At 54.1% G+C, this 16,840-nt stretch overlaps 1 protein-coding gene across 1 annotated transcript in view; it reads right to left on the bottom strand.

Annotated features, from left to right (window-relative positions):
- Nucleotides 1-54: 54 nt before the first annotated feature.
- LOC144677669 (voltage-dependent L-type calcium channel subunit alpha-1S-like) overlaps nt 55-16,840 on the bottom strand; it is a gene marked incomplete at its 5' end in the record, with an annotated part of 26,803 nt that continues 10,017 nt past the window's right edge. The window contains 6 exons of the mRNA XM_078537700.1: nt 55-960; nt 1,424-1,515; nt 2,648-2,713; nt 7,302-7,430; nt 8,156-8,293; nt 14,360-14,443. Coding sequence (XP_078393826.1) covers nt 669-960; nt 1,424-1,515; nt 2,648-2,713; nt 7,302-7,430; nt 8,156-8,293; nt 14,360-14,443 — 801 coding nt within the window. The remainder of the gene's footprint in view (nt 961-1,423; nt 1,516-2,647; nt 2,714-7,301; nt 7,431-8,155; nt 8,294-14,359; nt 14,444-16,840) is intronic.

Genomic DNA, 16,840 nt, shown 5'->3' with positions numbered 1-16,840 from the left:
TGCGTGGCGTGATCAATGCCTCAGGTCGCCTGTTTTTCTCTCTGTTTTCTTTTTGTCATGATGTTGGTTGAGGCGTAAATACTATCTGCAGGACATGGAGTGGGGTGGGGTTGGGGGTGGGGTTGGGGGTGAGGGGAAGAGTTCCCCCCCCCTCCCCCACCGGCCAACTCATCTTCCAGTAGCGACCATGACTTCCTGTGTCTCCACTGGAGAGGGCAGATGGGGCCCTTGGGTTTGACATCTCAACTCGAAAGATCCCTCAGCACTGACCCTCCGACAGTACGGCACTCCCTCAGCACTGACCCTCCGACAGTGCGGCAATCCCTCAGCACTGACCCTCCGACAGTGCGGTGCTCCCTCAGCACTGACCCTCCGACAGTGCGGTGCTCCCTCAGCACTGACCCTCCGACAGTGCGGCGCTCCCTCAGCACTGGACCCTCCGACAGTGCGGCGCTCCCTCAGCACTGACCCTCCGACAGTGCGGCACTCCCTCAGCACTGACCCTCCGACAGTGCGGCACTCCCTCAGCACTGACCCTCCGACAGTGCGGCACTCCCTCAGCACTGACCCTCCGACAGTGCGGCGCTCCCTCAGCACTGGCACCGGAGCAGGGGTGGGTGGGATGGTTGGGCCTGGATTCTGGGGTTCAAGACTCCCGAGTGGGGGAATCAGACCCTAAAGGTTCTGACTCCAGGGCGATGGGGAGAGCACAACGCCCCACGGATGATCAAGGAGGGCAGAAGTGAGCGATTAGAAAATACGCAGTGGCCGGGAGATCGATTCGCGAGGGCAACACTTACCAGGAATGCGCACAGCATGAAGAAACTGATAAAGTAGACGATCGCAAAGTTACTCCCGCAAGTGTACTCCTCTCCGGGACCATAATCAGACTCCGGATCGCACCGTTTACCCGGCAGGCTGGCCAGCATGATCTCTTGCCAGGCCTCTCCCGTCGCACACCTGCCCAGGCCAAACACCAGAAGGGTTAGACTCCGCAGTGGAAAATACCTATGTCAACATGTCACGCTGTCATCGCAGCCTCCCACCAACCAGCGGCGCTGTCGGGCGGTTCTACCGAGAGGCGGGGCACAGGCTAAAGGTTGAGGCGAGATGCCTCTCAGGGGAGAGAGAGAGAGAGAGAGAAGGCAGAAGCTACAGCCATCTCTGATTTTAGAATGGGAAAAGTCTATGTAAACGTGTCACGCTGTAATTCCAGCCTATCACCACTGGCGGCGCTAGAGCCGGGTTCAACATCTCCCAGCTTTTCTCCACTTCTCCATATCCCAGGGACTCTTGCGACAGATCTCGGCCCCTGCACCCCCTCCCCCGGAGCTCAGGCACAGACCGTCCCCATCCCCCGCAGTTCTCACCAACCCCGCCAGCATCCCCACCACCCCCCCCCTCCCGCCACAGGCCTCAGTACCTGAAGAGGAGAAGCACAGCCTGAGGGAAGGTTTGAAAGTTGTTGTTCATGTTGATCTCCGTGTTCTCCTGCATCGCAATTTTCCCGAATGTCTACGAGCAAAGGCAAGAGGCGGAGTTAGCAAACTTTAACCGACCCTCCGACAGCGCGGCGCTCCCTCAGCGCTGACCCTCCGACAGTGCTGCGCTCCCTCAACACTGACCCTCCGACAGTGCTGCACTCCCTCAGCACTGACCCTCCGACAGTGCGGCGCTCCCTCAACACCGACCCTCCGACAGTGCGGCGCTCCCTCAGCACTGACCCTCCGACAGTGCAGCACTCCCTCAGCACTGACCCTCCGACAGTGCGGCGCTCCCTCAGCACTGACCCTCCGACAGTGCGGCGCTCCCTCAGCACTGACCCTCCGATAGTTCGGTGCTCCCTCAGCACTGACCCTCCGACAGTGCGGCGCTCCCTCAGCGCTGACCCTCCGACAGTGCGGCGCTCCCTCAGCGCTGACCCTCCGACAGTGCGGCGCTCCCTCAGCGCTGACCCTCCGACAGTGCGGCGCTCCCTCAGCGCTGACCCTCCGACAGTGCGGCACTCCCTCAGCGCTGACCCTCCGACAGTGCGACGCTCCCTCAGCGCTGACCCTCCGACAGTGCGACGCTCCCTCAGTGCTGACCCTCCGACAGTGCGGCGCTCCCTCAGCACTGACCCTCCGACAGTGCGGTGCTCCCTCAGTACTGACCTTCCGACAGTGCGGCGCTCCCTCAGCACTGACCCTCCGACAGTGCGGCGCTCCCTCAGCACTGACCCTCCGACAGTGCGGCGCTCCCTCAGCACTGACCCTCCCACAGTGCGGCGCTCCCTCAGCACTGACCCTCCCACAGTATGGTTCCCTCAGCACTGACCCTCCAACAGTGCGGCGCTCCCTCAGCACTGACCCTCCGACAGTGCGGCGCTCCCTCCGTACTGACCCTCCGACAGTGTGGCGCTCCCTCGGTACTGACCCTCCGACAGTGCGGCGCTCCCTCAGCACTGACCCTCCGACAGTGCGGCGCTCCCTCAGCACTGACCCTCCGACAGTGCGGCTCCCTCAGCGCTGACCCTCCGACAGTGCAGCGCTCCCTCAGTACTGACCCTCCGACAGTGCGGCGCTCCCTCAGTACTGACCCTCCGACACTGCGGCTCCCTCAGCACTGACCCTCCGACAGTGCGGCACTCCCTCAGCGCTGAACTTACCTGCATCCCGATGACCGCATAGATGAAGAAAATCATGGCAATCAACAGAGCGACGTAAGGTAGGGCCTGTGAAGAGAGATAGAGCGAAAGAGAGAGTTAGAGAGAGAGAAACAGAGAGAGTGAGATGGAGAGTGAGAGGGAGGGACGGAGAGTGGGAGAGAGAGAGAGACAGACAGAGTGAGAGAGAGGGGCAGAGAGAGAGAGAGAGAGGGAAAAGGGAGAAGAGTGAGAAACTTTGAGTGAGGCAGAGAGAGAGAGAGGCAGAGAGAAAGGGAGAGGGAGAGAGAGAGAGAAAGGGAGAGAGTGGGGGCAGATGGAATGAGAGAGATGGAGTGAGAGAGGGTGAAAAATAGAGAGGGGGGAAGAGAGAGAGGGAGATGGACAGAGAGGGGGAGAGAGAGAAGGATAGGGACAGAGGGTTGGGGGTCAGAGAGAGGGATGGAAGGTGGGAGAGAAAGAGAGACAAAGAGCGAGGGAGAGAGAGAAAGAGGGAAGGAGAGATAGCAAGAGAGAGAGAAACAGAGAGACAGAGGGACAGAGAAAGTGAGAGAGGGGGAGACACCAAGAGGGAGAGACAGGGAGCAAGACAGAAAGACAGAGAGAGAGGGAGAAACAGGTAGAGAAAGAGAGACAGGAGAGGGGGAGATAGTGAGAGGGAGATGGAGACAGAGCGAGAGAAAGTGAGAGAAAGAGAGACAGACAGGGAGAGATACAAATGGAGATGGAGAGCGACAGGGAGAGAAACAGAGAGAGAGAGAGTGGGAGAGAGAGAGAGTGGGAGAGAGATAGAGAGTGGGAGAGAGAGAGACAGAGAGAGAGAGAGACAGAGAGACAGAGAGAGAGAGAGAGAGAGAGAGTGGGAGAGAGGGAGAATGAGAGTGAGGGATAGAGAGAGAGAGACAGAGAGAGAGAGACAGAGAATCGGAGAGAGAGAGAGACAGAGGGTGGGAGAGGGAGAGAAAGGCAGAGAATGAGAGAGAGACAGAGAGAGAGGGAGAGAGAGAGAGACAGAGAGAGAGGGAGAGACAGAGAGTGGGAGAGAGAGAGAAACAGAGAGAGAGGGAGAGACAGAGAGAGAGGGAGAGACAGAGAGAGAGGGAGAGAGAGGGAGTGGGTGAGCGATGGGGGTTTTATTCTAGATCAGACGAAGGATCCTACAGCTATTTGCACCAAGACAACATCTTTCTGTTTGCTCTGAGGGAAATCCTTGTACCAGGGCCTGAGAGTGACCCACACCCCGGGGAGAGTCTGACAGTGACCCTCACCCCGGGGAGAGTCTGTCAGTGACCCCCACACCCCGGGGAGAGTCTGACAGTGACCCTCACCCCGGGGAGAGTCTGTCAGTGACCCCCACACCCCGGGGAGAGTCTGTCAGTGACCCCCACACCCCGGGGAGAGTCTGTCAGTGACCCCCACACCCCGGGGAGAGTCTGTCAGTGACCCCCATCCCGGGGAGAGTCTGTCAGTGACCCCCACACACCGGGGAGAGTCTGTCAGTGACCCTCACCCCGGGGAGAGTCTGTCAGTGACCCTCACCCCGGGGAGAGTCTGACAGTGACCCCCATCCCGGGGAGAGTCTGTCAGTGACCCCCACACACCGGGGAGAGTCTGTCAGTGACCCTCACCCCGGGGAGAGTCTGTCAGTGACCCCCACACACCGGGGAGAGTCTGTCAGTGACCCACACCCCGGGGAGAGTCTGTCAGTGACCCCCACACACCGGGGAGAGTCTGTCAGTGACCCTCACCCCGGGGAGAGTCTGTCAGTGACCCCCACACACCGGGGAGAGTCTGTCAGTGACCCACACCCCGGGGAGAGTCTGTCAGTGACCCCCACACACCGGGGAGAGTCTGTCAGTGACCCCCACACCCCGGGGAGAGTCTGTCAGTGACCCCCACACACCGGGGAGAGTCTGTCAGTGACCCACACCCCGGGGAGAGTCTGTCAGTGACCCCCACACACCGGGGAGAGTCTGTCAGTGACACCCACACCCCGGGGAGAGTCTGTCAGTGACACCCACACCCCGGGGAGAGTCTGTCAGTGACCCTCACCCCGGGGAGAGTCTGACAGTGACCCCCACACCCCGGGGAGAGTCTGTCAGTGACCCTCACCCCGGGGAGAGTCTGACAGTGACCCCCACACCCCGGGGAGAGTCTGTCAGTGACACCCACACCCCGGGGAGAGTCTGTCAGTGACCCTCACCCCGGGGAGAGTCTGTCAGTGACCCACACCCCGGGGAGAGTCTGTCAGTGACCCCCACACACCGGGGAGAGTCTGTCAGTGACCCCCACACACCGGGGAGAGTCTGTCAGTGATCCCCACACACCGGGGAGAGTCTGTCAGTGATCCCCACCCCGGGGAGAGTCTGTCAGTGACCCACACCCCGGGGAGAGTCTGTCAGTGACCCCCACACACCGGGGAGAGTCTGTCAGTGACCCTCACCCCGGGGAGAGTCTGTCAGTGACCCCCACACACCGGGGAGAGTCTGTCAGTGACCCTCACCCCGGGGAGAGTCTGTCAGTGACCCCCACACACCGGGGAGAGTCTGTCAGTGACCCTCACCCTGGGGAGAGTCTGTCAGTGATCCCCACCCCGGGGAGAGTCTGACAGTGACCCCCACACCCCGGGGAGAGTCTGTCAGTGACCCCCACACCCCGGGGAGAGTCTGTCAGTGACCCCCACACACCGGGGAGAGTCTGTCAGTGACCCCCACACCCCGGGGAGAGTCTGTCAGTGACCCACACCCCGGGGAGAGTCTGTCAGTGACCCTCACCCCGGGGAGAGTCTGTCAGTGACCCCCACACACCGGGGAGAGTCTGTCAGTGACCCCCACACACCGGGGAGAGTCTGACAGTGACCCCCACACCCCGGGGAGAGTCTGTCAGTGACCCCCACACACCGGGGAGAGTCTGTCAGTGACCCCCACACCCCGGGGAGAGTCTGTCAGTGACCCCCACACACCGGGGAGAGTCTGTCAGTGACCCCCACACACCGGGGAGAGTCTGTCAGTGACCCCCACACCCCGGGGAGAGTCTGACAGTGACCCTCACCCCGGGGAGAGTCTGTCAGTGACCCCCACACACCGGGGAGAGTCTGACAGTGACCCCCACACCCCGGGGAGAGTCTGACAGTGACCCCCACACCCCGGGGAGAGTCTGTCAGTGACCCCCACACACCGGGGAGAGTCTGACAGTGACCCCCACACCCCGGGGAGAGTCTGTCAGTGACCCCCACACACCGGGGAGAGTCTGTCAGTGACCCCCACACCCCGGGGAGAGTCTGACAGTGACCCTCACCCCGGGGAGAGTCTGACAGTGACCCTCACCCCGGGGAGAGTCTGTCAGTGACCCCCACACACCGGGGAGAGTCTGTCAGTGACCCCCACACCCCGGGGAGAGCGCAGGAGAGGTTTACAGGGATGAGAAACTTCAGCTGTGCGGATGGATGGGAGAGGTTGGGACTGTCCTCCTCGGAGATGAGGGGGCTGGGTGGAGATTTGAGAGAGATGTTCCAAAGCATGAGGGGGCCTGGACAGAGTCGGGAGGGAGAAGCTGTTCCCGCTCGGAAAGGGATCGGGAACGAGAGGGCACCGATTGAAAGTGATTCGCAAAAGGAGTGAATGCGAGTTGAGTAAAAACCTTATCGCACAGCGAGTGGTTGGGGTCTGGGAATTCACTGCCTGGGAGTGTGGGGCAGGCAGGTTCAATCGAGGTGTTCGAGAGGGCGTTGGATGATTATTTGAATAGAGACAAGGTGTAGAGGGTAGGGGGAAAAGGCAATGCAATGGCACTAGGTCATAATGCTCATTGGGAGCGACGGTGCAGACACGATGGGCTGAATGGCCTCCTTCTGTGCCCTTAAAATTCTGTGATTGACCTGGGAATCAGAGGGTTGGAGATGGCCCTGCAGAAATGGCATCTCCCACCCTGGGATCGAGAGGTGTCACTCGAGACAGGAGCTAGGAACCTTCTCACTCAGAGAAACCAGCAGGGATTCAGGTACTTAACCAGGACCGGATAACTACCGCATACACATATCCGTTTGTGTCACACAGTAATTCACAGGATTGGGGTTAGATACAGAATAAAGCTCCCTCTACACCGTCCCCATCAAACACTCCCAGGACAGGTACAGCACGGGGTTAGATACAGAGTAAAGCTCCCTCTACACCGTCCCCATCAAACACTCCCAGGACAGGTACAGCACGGGGTTAGATACAGAGTAAAGAACCTCTACACCGTCCCCATCAAACACTCCCAGGACAGGTACAGCACGGGGTTAGATACGGAGTAAAGCTCCCTCTACACCGTCCCCCATCAAACACTCCCAGGACAGGTACAGCACGGGGTTAGATACGGAGTAAAGCTCCCTCTACACCGTCCCCATCAAACACTCCCAGGACAGGTACAGCACGGGGTTAGATACAGAGTAAAGCTCCCTCTACACCGTCCCCATCAAACACTCCCAGGACAGGTACAGCACGGGGTTAGATACAGAGTAAAGCTCCCTCTACACCGTCCCCATCAAACACTCCCAGGACAGGTACAGCACGGGGTTAGATACAGAGTAAAGCTCCCTCTACACTGTCCCCATCAAACACTCCCAGGACAGGTACAGCACGGGGTTAGATACAGAGTAAAGCTCCGCTATGCAGACCTGGAAAGACTTGATGAATGTCCAGAGGAGGGTCCGGATTCCTTCCCCTTTACTCAGAAGTTTAACCAGACGCATGACCCGGAACAATCGGAAGAAAGTGATGGAGATCCGGGAACTGTCTTCCGAACTCTGTGATGGAGGAAAACAGAGACTGAGAAAGAGTTATTGAAAGCTTATAGCAACTTACAGCCATGACTTACTCAGTATCTCTGTCTCAGAGGGTCAGTGCTGAGGGAGCGCCGCACTGTCGGAGGGTCAGTGCTGAGGGAGCGCCGCACTGTCGGAGGGTCAGTGCTGAGGGAGCGCCGCACTGTCGGAGGGTCAGTGCTGAGGGGGTGCCGCACTGTCGGAGGGTCAGTGCTGAGGGAGCGCCGCACTGTCGGAGGGTCAGTGCTGAGGGAGCGTCGCACTGTTGGAGGGTCAGTGCTGAGGGAGCGTCGCACTGTTGGAGGGTCAGTACTGAGGGAGCGTCGCACTGTCAGTGGGTCAGTGCTGAGGGAGCGTCGCACTGTCAGTGGGTCAGTGCTGAGGGAGCGCCGCAGCGGGTGGGGTGTGGGGTAAAGTCCCCATTGATGTCCTGGGAACCCCTTTCATTCCTCAGCATGATCGCACTGCGGCTTGTGGGATCTTGCTGTGCGCAATACATGGCTGCCGCGCTTCCGACACTGACTGCGGCGATTGCATTTCCGAAATTAAAAAGCCCCTTGGGCGGCCGACGGGGGGCACTTTGGGCCTGTCCTGAGTCGGCGGGAGTGGCCGGAGTGATACAAGCCCTCGATCGTCCTTAACAGGTCTCACTGCGTGTGAGACACACCCAGATACAGGTGCTGGCGTGGACGGTGACAACACTTTACCTCACCCAGATGTCCACCGTTCTGGGACCAGCGCAGTGCGTGTGAAACAGGAGTGATGGAAGGTTCCAGAAACAAGGCGGCGAGGAGGACATGATGACGGTGATGATGAGATGAATGCCGGATGGAGGAATAAGCCAGGTATGGAAGACAACAGAAAGCGTTAGCAAGAAACGTATTTCACATGATGCATTGAATGAATGTACAGAATGATAGACAACCGGGAGTGAGTTACAGACTGGAATCTAATCGAGGGGTTCGGGGGGGTTTATATATAGAATAACAGATACCCGGGAGTGAGTTACAGACTGGAATCTAATCGAGGGGTTCGGGGTGGTTTATATATAGAATAACAGATACCCGGGAGTGAGTTACAGACTGGAATCTAATCGAGGGGTTCGGGAGGGTTTATATATAGAATAACAGATACCCGGGAGTGAGTTACAGACTGGAATCTAATCGAGGGGTTCGGGTGGGGGTTTATATATAGAATAACAGATACCCGGGAGTGAGTTACAGACTGGAATCTAATCGAGGGGTTCGGGGGGGTTTATATATAGAATAACAGATACCCGGGAGTGAGTTACAGACTGGAATCTAATCGAGGGGTTCGGGTGGGGGTTTATATATAGAATAACAGATACCCGGGAGTGAGTTACAGACTGGAATCTAATCGAGGGGTTCGGGTGGGGGTTTATATATAGAATAACAGATACCCGGGAGTGAGTTACAGACTGGAATCTAATCGAGGGGTTCGGGGGGGTTTATATATAGAATAACAGATACCCGGGAGTGAGTTACAGACTGGAATCTAATCGAGGGGTTCGGGGGGGTTTATATATAGAATAACAGATACCCGGGAGTGAGTTACAGACTGGAATCTAATCGAGGGGTTCGGGGGGGGGGTTATATATAGAATAACAGATACCCGGGAGTGAGTTACAGACTGGAATCTAATCGAGGGGTTCGGGGGGTTTATATATAGAATAACAGATACCCGGGAGTGAGTTACAGGCTGGAATCTAATCGAGGGGTTCGGGAGGGTTTATATATAGAATAACAGATACCCGGGAGTGAGTTACAGACTGGAATCTAATCGAGGGGTTCGGGAGGGTTTATATATAGAATAACAGATACCCGGGAGTGAGTTACAGACTGGAATCTAATCGAGGGGTTCGGGAGGGTTTATATATAGAATAACAGATACCCGGGAGTGAGTTACAGACTGGAATCTAATCGAGGGGTTCGGGGGGGGTTTATATATAGAATAACAGATACCCGGGAGTCAGTTACAGACCGGAATCTATTCGAGGGGTTCGGGGTGACTTATATATAGAATAACAGATACCCGGGAGTGAGTTATAGATTGGAATCTAATCGAGGGGTTCGGGGGTTTATATATAGAATAACAGATACCCGGGAGTGAGGTACAGACTGGAATCTAATCGAGGGGTTCGGGGGTGTTTATATATAGAATAACAGATACCCGGGAGTGAGTTACAGACTGGAATCTAATCGAGGGGTTCGGGGGGGTTTATATATAGAATAACAGATACCCGGGAGTGAGTTACAGACTGGAATCTAATCGAGGGGTTCGGGGGGTTTATATATAGAATAACAGATACCCGGGAGTGAGTTACAGACTGGAATCTAATCGAGGGGTTCGGGGGGTTTACATATAGAAGAACAGATACCCGGGAGTGAGTTACAGACTGGAATCTAATCGAGCGGTTCGGGGGGGTTTATCTATAGAATAACAGATACCCGGGAGTGAGTTACAGACTGGAATCTAATCGAGGGGTTCGGGGGGTTTATATACAGAATAACAGATACCCGGTAGTGAGTTACGGACTGGAATCTAAGCGAGGGGTTCGGGGGGTTTATATATAGAATAACAGAAACCCGGGAGTGAGTTACAGACTGGAATCTAATCGAGGGGTTCGGGGTGGTTTATATATAGAAGAACAGATACCCGGGAGTGAGTTACAGACTGGAATCTAATCGAGGGGTTCGGGGGTTTATATATAGAATAACAGATACCCAGGAGTGAGTTACAGACTGGAATCTAATCGAGGGGTTCGGGGTGGTTTATATATAGAAGAACAGATACCCGGGAGTGAGTTACAGACTGGAATCTAATCGAGGGGTTCGGGGGTTTATATATAGAATAACAGATACCCAGGAGTGAGTTACAGACTGGAATCTAATCGAGGGGTTCGGGGTGGTTTGTATATAGAATAACAGATACCCGGGAGTGAGTTACAGACTGGAATCTAATCGAGGGGTTCGGGGTGGTTTATATATAGAATAACAGATACCCGGGAGTGAGTTACAGACTGGAATCTAATCGAGGGGTTCGGGGGTTTATATATAGAATAACAGATACCCGGGTGTGAGTTACAGACTGGAATCTAATCGAGGGGTTGGGGCGGTTTAAATCTCGAATAACAGATACCCGAGAGTGAGTTACAGACTGGAATCTAATCGAGGGGTTCGGGGGGGTTTATATATAGAATAACAGATACCCGGGAGTGAGTTACAGACTGGAATCTAATCGAGGGGTTCGGGGTGGTTTATATATAGAATAACAGATACCCGGGAGTGAGTTACAGACTGGAATCTAATCGAGGGGTTCGGGGGGGTTTATATATAGAATAACAGATACCCGGGAGTGAGTTACAGACTGGAATCTAATCGAGGGGTTCGGGGGGGTTTATATATAGAATAACAGATACCCGGGAGTGAGTTGCAGACTGGAATCTAATCGAGGGGTTCGGGGGGTTTATATATAGAATAACAGAAACCCGGGAGTGAGTTACAGACTGGAATCTAATCGAGGGGTTCAGCGGGGGGGTTTATATATAGAATAACAGATACCCGGGAGTGAGTTACACACTGGAATCTAATCGAGGGGTTCGGGGGGGTTTATATATAGAATAACAGATACCCGGGAGTGAGTTACAGACTGGAATCTAATCGAGGGGTTCGGGGTGGTTTATATATAGAATAACAGATACCCAGGAGTGAGTTACAGACTGGAATCTAATCGAGGGGTTCGGGGGGTTTATATATAGAATAACAGATACCCGGTTGTGAGTTACAGACTGGAATCTAATCGAGGGGTTCGGGGGGGTTATATATAGAATAACAGATACCCGGGAGTGAGTTACAGACTGGAATCTAATCGAGGGGTTCGGGGGGGTTTTATATAGAATAACAGATACCCGGGAGTGAGTTACAGACTGGAATCTAATCGAGGGGTTCGGGGGGTTTGTATATAGGATAACAGATACCCGGGAGTGAGTTACAGACTGGAATCTAATCGAGGGGTTCGGGGGGTTTGTATATAGGATAACAGATACCCGGGAGTGAGTTACAGACTGGAATCTAATCGAGGGGTTCGGGGGGTTTATATATAGAATAACAGATACCCGGGAGTGAGTTACAGACTGGAATCTAAGCGAGGGGTTCGGGAGGGGGTTTATATATAGAATAACAGATACCCGGGTGTGAGTTACAGACTGGAATCTAATCGAGGGGTTCGGGGGGTTTATATATAGAATAACAGATACCCGGGAGTGAGTTACAGACTGGAATCTAATCGAGGGGTTCGGGGGGTTTATATATAGAATAACAGATACCCGGGAGTGAGTTACAGACTGGAATCTAATCGAGGGGTTCGGGGGGTTTATATATAGAATAACAGATACCCGGGAGTTAGGTACAGACTGGAATCTAATCGAGGGGTTCGGGGGGTTTATATATAGAATAACAGATACCCGGGAGTGAGTTACAGACTGGAATCTAATCGAGGGGTTCGGGGGGTTTATATATAGAATAACAGATACCCGGGAGTGAGTTACAGACTGGAATCTAAGCGAGGGGTTCGGGGGGGGTTTATATATAGAATAACAGATACCCGGGAGTGAGTTACAGACTGGAATCTAATCGAGGGGTTCGGGGGGTTTATATATAGAATAACAGATACCCGGGAGTGAGTTACAGACTGGAATCTAATCGAGGGGTTCGGGGGGTTTATATATAGAATAACAGATACCCGGGAGTGAGTTACAGACTGAAATCTAATCGAGGGGTTCGGGGGGTTTATATATAGAATAACAGATACCCGGGAGTGAGGTACAGACTGGAATCTAATCGAGGGGTTCGGGGGGTTTATATATAGAATAACAGATACCCGGGAGTGAGTTACAGACTGGAATCTAATCGAGGGGTTCGGGGGGTTTATATATAGAATAACAGATACCCGGGAGTGAGGTACAGACTGGAATCTAATCGAGGGGTTCGGGGGTGTTTATATATAGAATAACAGATACCCGGGAGTGAGTTACAGACTGGAATCTAATCGAGGGGTTCGGGGGGGTTTATATATAGAATAACAGATACCCGGGAGTGAGTTACAGACTGGAATCTAATCGAGGGGTTCGGGGGGTTTATATATAGAATAACAGATACCCGGGAGTGAGTTACAGACTGGAATCTAATCGAGGGGTTCGGGGGGTTTACATATAGAAGAACAGATACCCGGGAGTGAGTTACAGACTGGAATCTAATCGAGCGGTTCGGGGGGGTTTATCTATAGAATAACAGATACCCGGGAGTGAGTTACAGACTGGAATCTAATCGAGGGGTTCGGGGGGTTTATATACAGAATAACAGATACCCGGTAGTGAGTTACGGACTGGAATCTAAGCGAGGGGTTCGGGCGGTTTATATATAGAATAACAGAAACCCGGGAGTGAGTTACAGACTGGAATCTAATCGAGGGGTTCGGGGTGGTTTATATATAGAAGAACAGATACCCGGGAGTGAGTTACAGACTGGAATCTAATCGAGGGGTTCGGGGGTTTATATATAGAATAACAGATACCCAGGAGTGAGTTACAGACTGGAATCTAATCGAGGGGTTCGGGGTGGTTTATATATAGAAGAACAGATACCCGGGAGTGAGTTACAGACTGGAATCTAATCGAGGGGTTCGGGGGTTTATATATAGAATAACAGATACCCAGGAGTGAGTTACAGACTGGAATCTAATCGAGGGGTTCGGGGTGGTTTGTATATAGAATAACAGATACCCGGGAGTGAGTTACAGACTGGAATCTAATCGAGGGGTTCGGGGTGGTTTATATATAGAATAACAGATACCCGGGAGTGAGTTACAGACTGGAATCTAATCGAGGGGTTCGGGGGTTTATATATAGAATAACAGATACCCGGGTGTGAGTTACAGACTGGAATCTAATCGAGGGGTTGGGGCGGTTTAAATCTCGAATAACAGATACCCGAGAGTGAGTTACAGACTGGAATCTAATCGAGGGGTTCGGGGGGGTTTATATATAGAATAACAGATACCCGGGAGTGAGTTACAGACTGGAATCTAATCGAGGGGTTCGGGGTGGTTTATATATAGAATAACAGATACCCGGGAGTGAGTTACAGACTGGAATCTAATCGAGGGGTTCGGGGGGGTTTATATATAGAATAACAGATACCCGGGAGTGAGTTACAGACTGGAATCTAATCGAGGGGTTCGGGGGGGTTTATATATAGAATAACAGATACCCGGGAGTGAGTTACAGACTGGAATCTAATCGAGGGGTTCGGGGGGTTTATATATAGAATAACAGAAACCCGGGAGTGAGTTACAGACTGGAATCTAATCGAGGGGTTCGGGGGGTTTATATATAGAATAACAGATACCCGGGAGTGAGTTACAGACTGGAATCTAATCGAGGGGTTCGGGGGATTTATATATAGAATAACAGATACCCGGGAGTGAGTTACAGACTGGAATCTAATCGAGGGGTTCGGGGTGGTTTATATATAGAATAACAGATACCCGGGAGTGTGTTACAGACTGGAATCTAATCGAGGGGTTCGGGGGGTTTAAATCTCGAATAACAGATACCCGAGAGTGAGTTACAGACTGGAATCTAATCGAGGGGTTCGGGTTGGTTTATATATAGAATAACAGATACCCGGGAGTGAGTTACAGACTGGAATCTAATCGATGGGTTTAAGGGCGGTCAGGAGAGGATCTCAGATTTAGGGTCAGGTTCAGAGATTGGGATGTCCTCGGTCTGACTGGATAGATGAGGGATTCTCACCAGGAGAACCTGCTCCCAAAACAATCCTGAACCTCTTGGTTTACTCACGTTGATCTCAGGTTAATCTGATGTTACTCACGTTGATCTCAGTCACAGCGATGTCCATCACACTCCCAACCACAATCAACGCATCAAATGTATTCCAGGCATCACAGAAATAATGCTGCTCACCCCGTGAGAACAGAGGGTGAGAGAGCGAGGGTGGAGAAAGAGGAGGGAGAGAGAGGAGGAGGAAGAGAGAGAGAGAAGGGGGGGAGAGAGAGAAAGAGAGAGAGAAGGGGGTAGGGAGAGAGAGGGAGAGAGAGGAGGAGGAAGAGAGAGAGAGAAGTGGGGGGAAGAGAGAAAGAGAGAGAGAAGGGGGTAGGGAGAGAGAGAGGGAGAGAGAGAAAAGGGAGAGAGAGAAGAATGGGAGGGGGAGAGGGAGAGGGAGACAGAGGGGATTGGGAAGAGAAAGAGGGAGAGAGAGGGAGGGGGAGAGAGAGAGAGAGAGAAGGGAGACAGAGGAGGAGGGGAGGGGGAGAGGGAGAGAGAGGGGATTGGGAAGAGAAAGAAGGAGAGAGAGGGAGGGGGAGAGAGAGAGGGAGAGAGAGGAGGAGGAAGAGAGAGAGAGAAGAGGGGGGAGAGAGAGAAAGAGAGAGAGAAGGGGGTAGGGAGAGAGAGAGGGAGAGAGAGAAAAGGGAGAGAGAGAAGAATGGGAGGGGGAGAGGGAGAGGGAGAGAGAGGGGATTGGGAAGAGAAAGAGGGAGAGAGAGGGAGGGGGAGAGAGAGAGAGAAGGGAGACAGAGGAGGAGGGGAGGGGGAGAGGGAGAGAGAGGGGATTGGGAAGAGAAAGAAGGAGAGAGAGGGAGGGGGAGAGAGAGAGGGAGAGAGAGAAGGGGGTAGGGAGAGAGAGAGGGAGAGAGAGAGATGGGAGACAGAGAAGGAGGGGAGGGGGAGAGGGAGAGAGAGGGGATTGGGAAGAGAGAGAGGGAGAGAGAGGGAGGGGGAGAGAGAGAGGGAGAGAGAGAGAAGGGAGACAGAGAAGGAGGGAAGGGGGAGAGGGAGAGCGGGAAGAAAGGGAGAGGGAGGGGGATGAGAGTGAGTGGGAGGGGAGGGAGAGAGAGAGAGAAGGAACAAGGGAAAAGTGTGGGGAGAAGCAGGGAGGAAAAAGAGAGGGGATTGGGGAGAGAGGGAGGGAGAGAGAGAGAGGGAAAGATAGAGACGGAGAGAAAAGGGGTGAGAGAGGCAGGCTCAGAGTGGGGGGAAAGAAAGAGGGGCAGAGAGTGATGGGGAGAGAGGGCAAGAGAGAGGAGAGGGAGGGGGCAGAGACAAAGAGGAGAGAGTAGGGGCAGAGGTGAGGAGAGATAAGGTGGGGGGGAGTGAGAGACAGGGAGAGGGGAGAGAGAGATTAATCAATGTCGAAAACATTTACAGTTTGGTTGTCAATCTCACACTGTCCAACACAACATCAGTGACTGTACCTCAACGCTACACTCAAACATCTCACACTGTCTCCACCCTCAACACCCATCCGTAACCTCCTCCACCCTCAACACCCATCTCTGTAACCTCCTCCACCCTCAACACCCATCTCTGTAACCTCCTCCACCCTCAACACCCCATTTCTGTAACCTCCTCCACCCACAACACCCATCCCTGTAACCTCCTCCACCCCCAACACCCGTCTCTCTAACCTCCACCCCCAACACCCATCTCTGTAACCTCCTCCACCCCCAACACCCATCTCTGTAACCTCCTCCACCCTCAACACCCATCTCTGTAACCTCCTCCACCCCCAACACCCATCTCTGTAACCTCCTCCACCCCCAACACCCATCTCTGTAACCTCCTCCACCCCCAACACCCATCTCTGTAACCTCCTCCACCCCCAACACCCATCTCTGTAACCTCCTCCAACCCCAACACCCATCTCTGTAACCTCCTCGACCCTCAACACCCATCTCTGTAACCTCCTCCACCCCCAACATCCATCTCTGTAACCTCCTCCACCCCTAACACCCATCTCTGTAACCTCCTCCACCCAACACCCATCTCTGTAACCTCCTCCCCCCCCAACACCCATCTCTGTAACCCCCTCCACCCTCAACAACCATCTCTGTAACCTCCTCCACCCCCAACACCCATCTCTGTAACCTCCTCCACCCCCAACACCCATCTCTGTAACCTCCTCCACCCCCAACACCCCTCCCTATCTCTGTAACCTTCTCCAGCCCCTACAACCCTCCCTATCTCTGTAACCTCCTCCAGCCCCTACAACCCTCCCTATCTCTGTAACCTCCACCACCCCCAACATCCATGTCTGTAACCTCCTCCACCCCCAACACCCCTCCCTATCTCTGTAACCTCCTCCAGCCCCTACAACCCTCCCTATCTCTGTAACCTCCTCCAGCCCCTACAACCCTCTCTATCTCTGTAACCTCCTCCAGCCCCCTACAACCCTCCCTATCTCTGTAACCTCCTCCACCCCCAACACCCATCCCTATCTCTGTAACCTCCTCCAGCCCCTGCAACCCTCCCTATCTCTGTAACATCCTCCACCCTCAACACCCATCTCTGTAAC

Source organism: Cetorhinus maximus, unplaced genomic scaffold (assembly GCF_964194155.1).
Source record: "Cetorhinus maximus unplaced genomic scaffold, sCetMax3.hap1.1 HAP1_SCAFFOLD_2850, whole genome shotgun sequence".
Classification (NCBI taxonomy): Eukaryota; Metazoa; Chordata; class Chondrichthyes; order Lamniformes; family Cetorhinidae; genus Cetorhinus; species Cetorhinus maximus.
The sequence above is the reverse complement of the archived record's forward strand: the minus strand, read 5'-3'. Positions and strand labels throughout refer to the sequence as shown.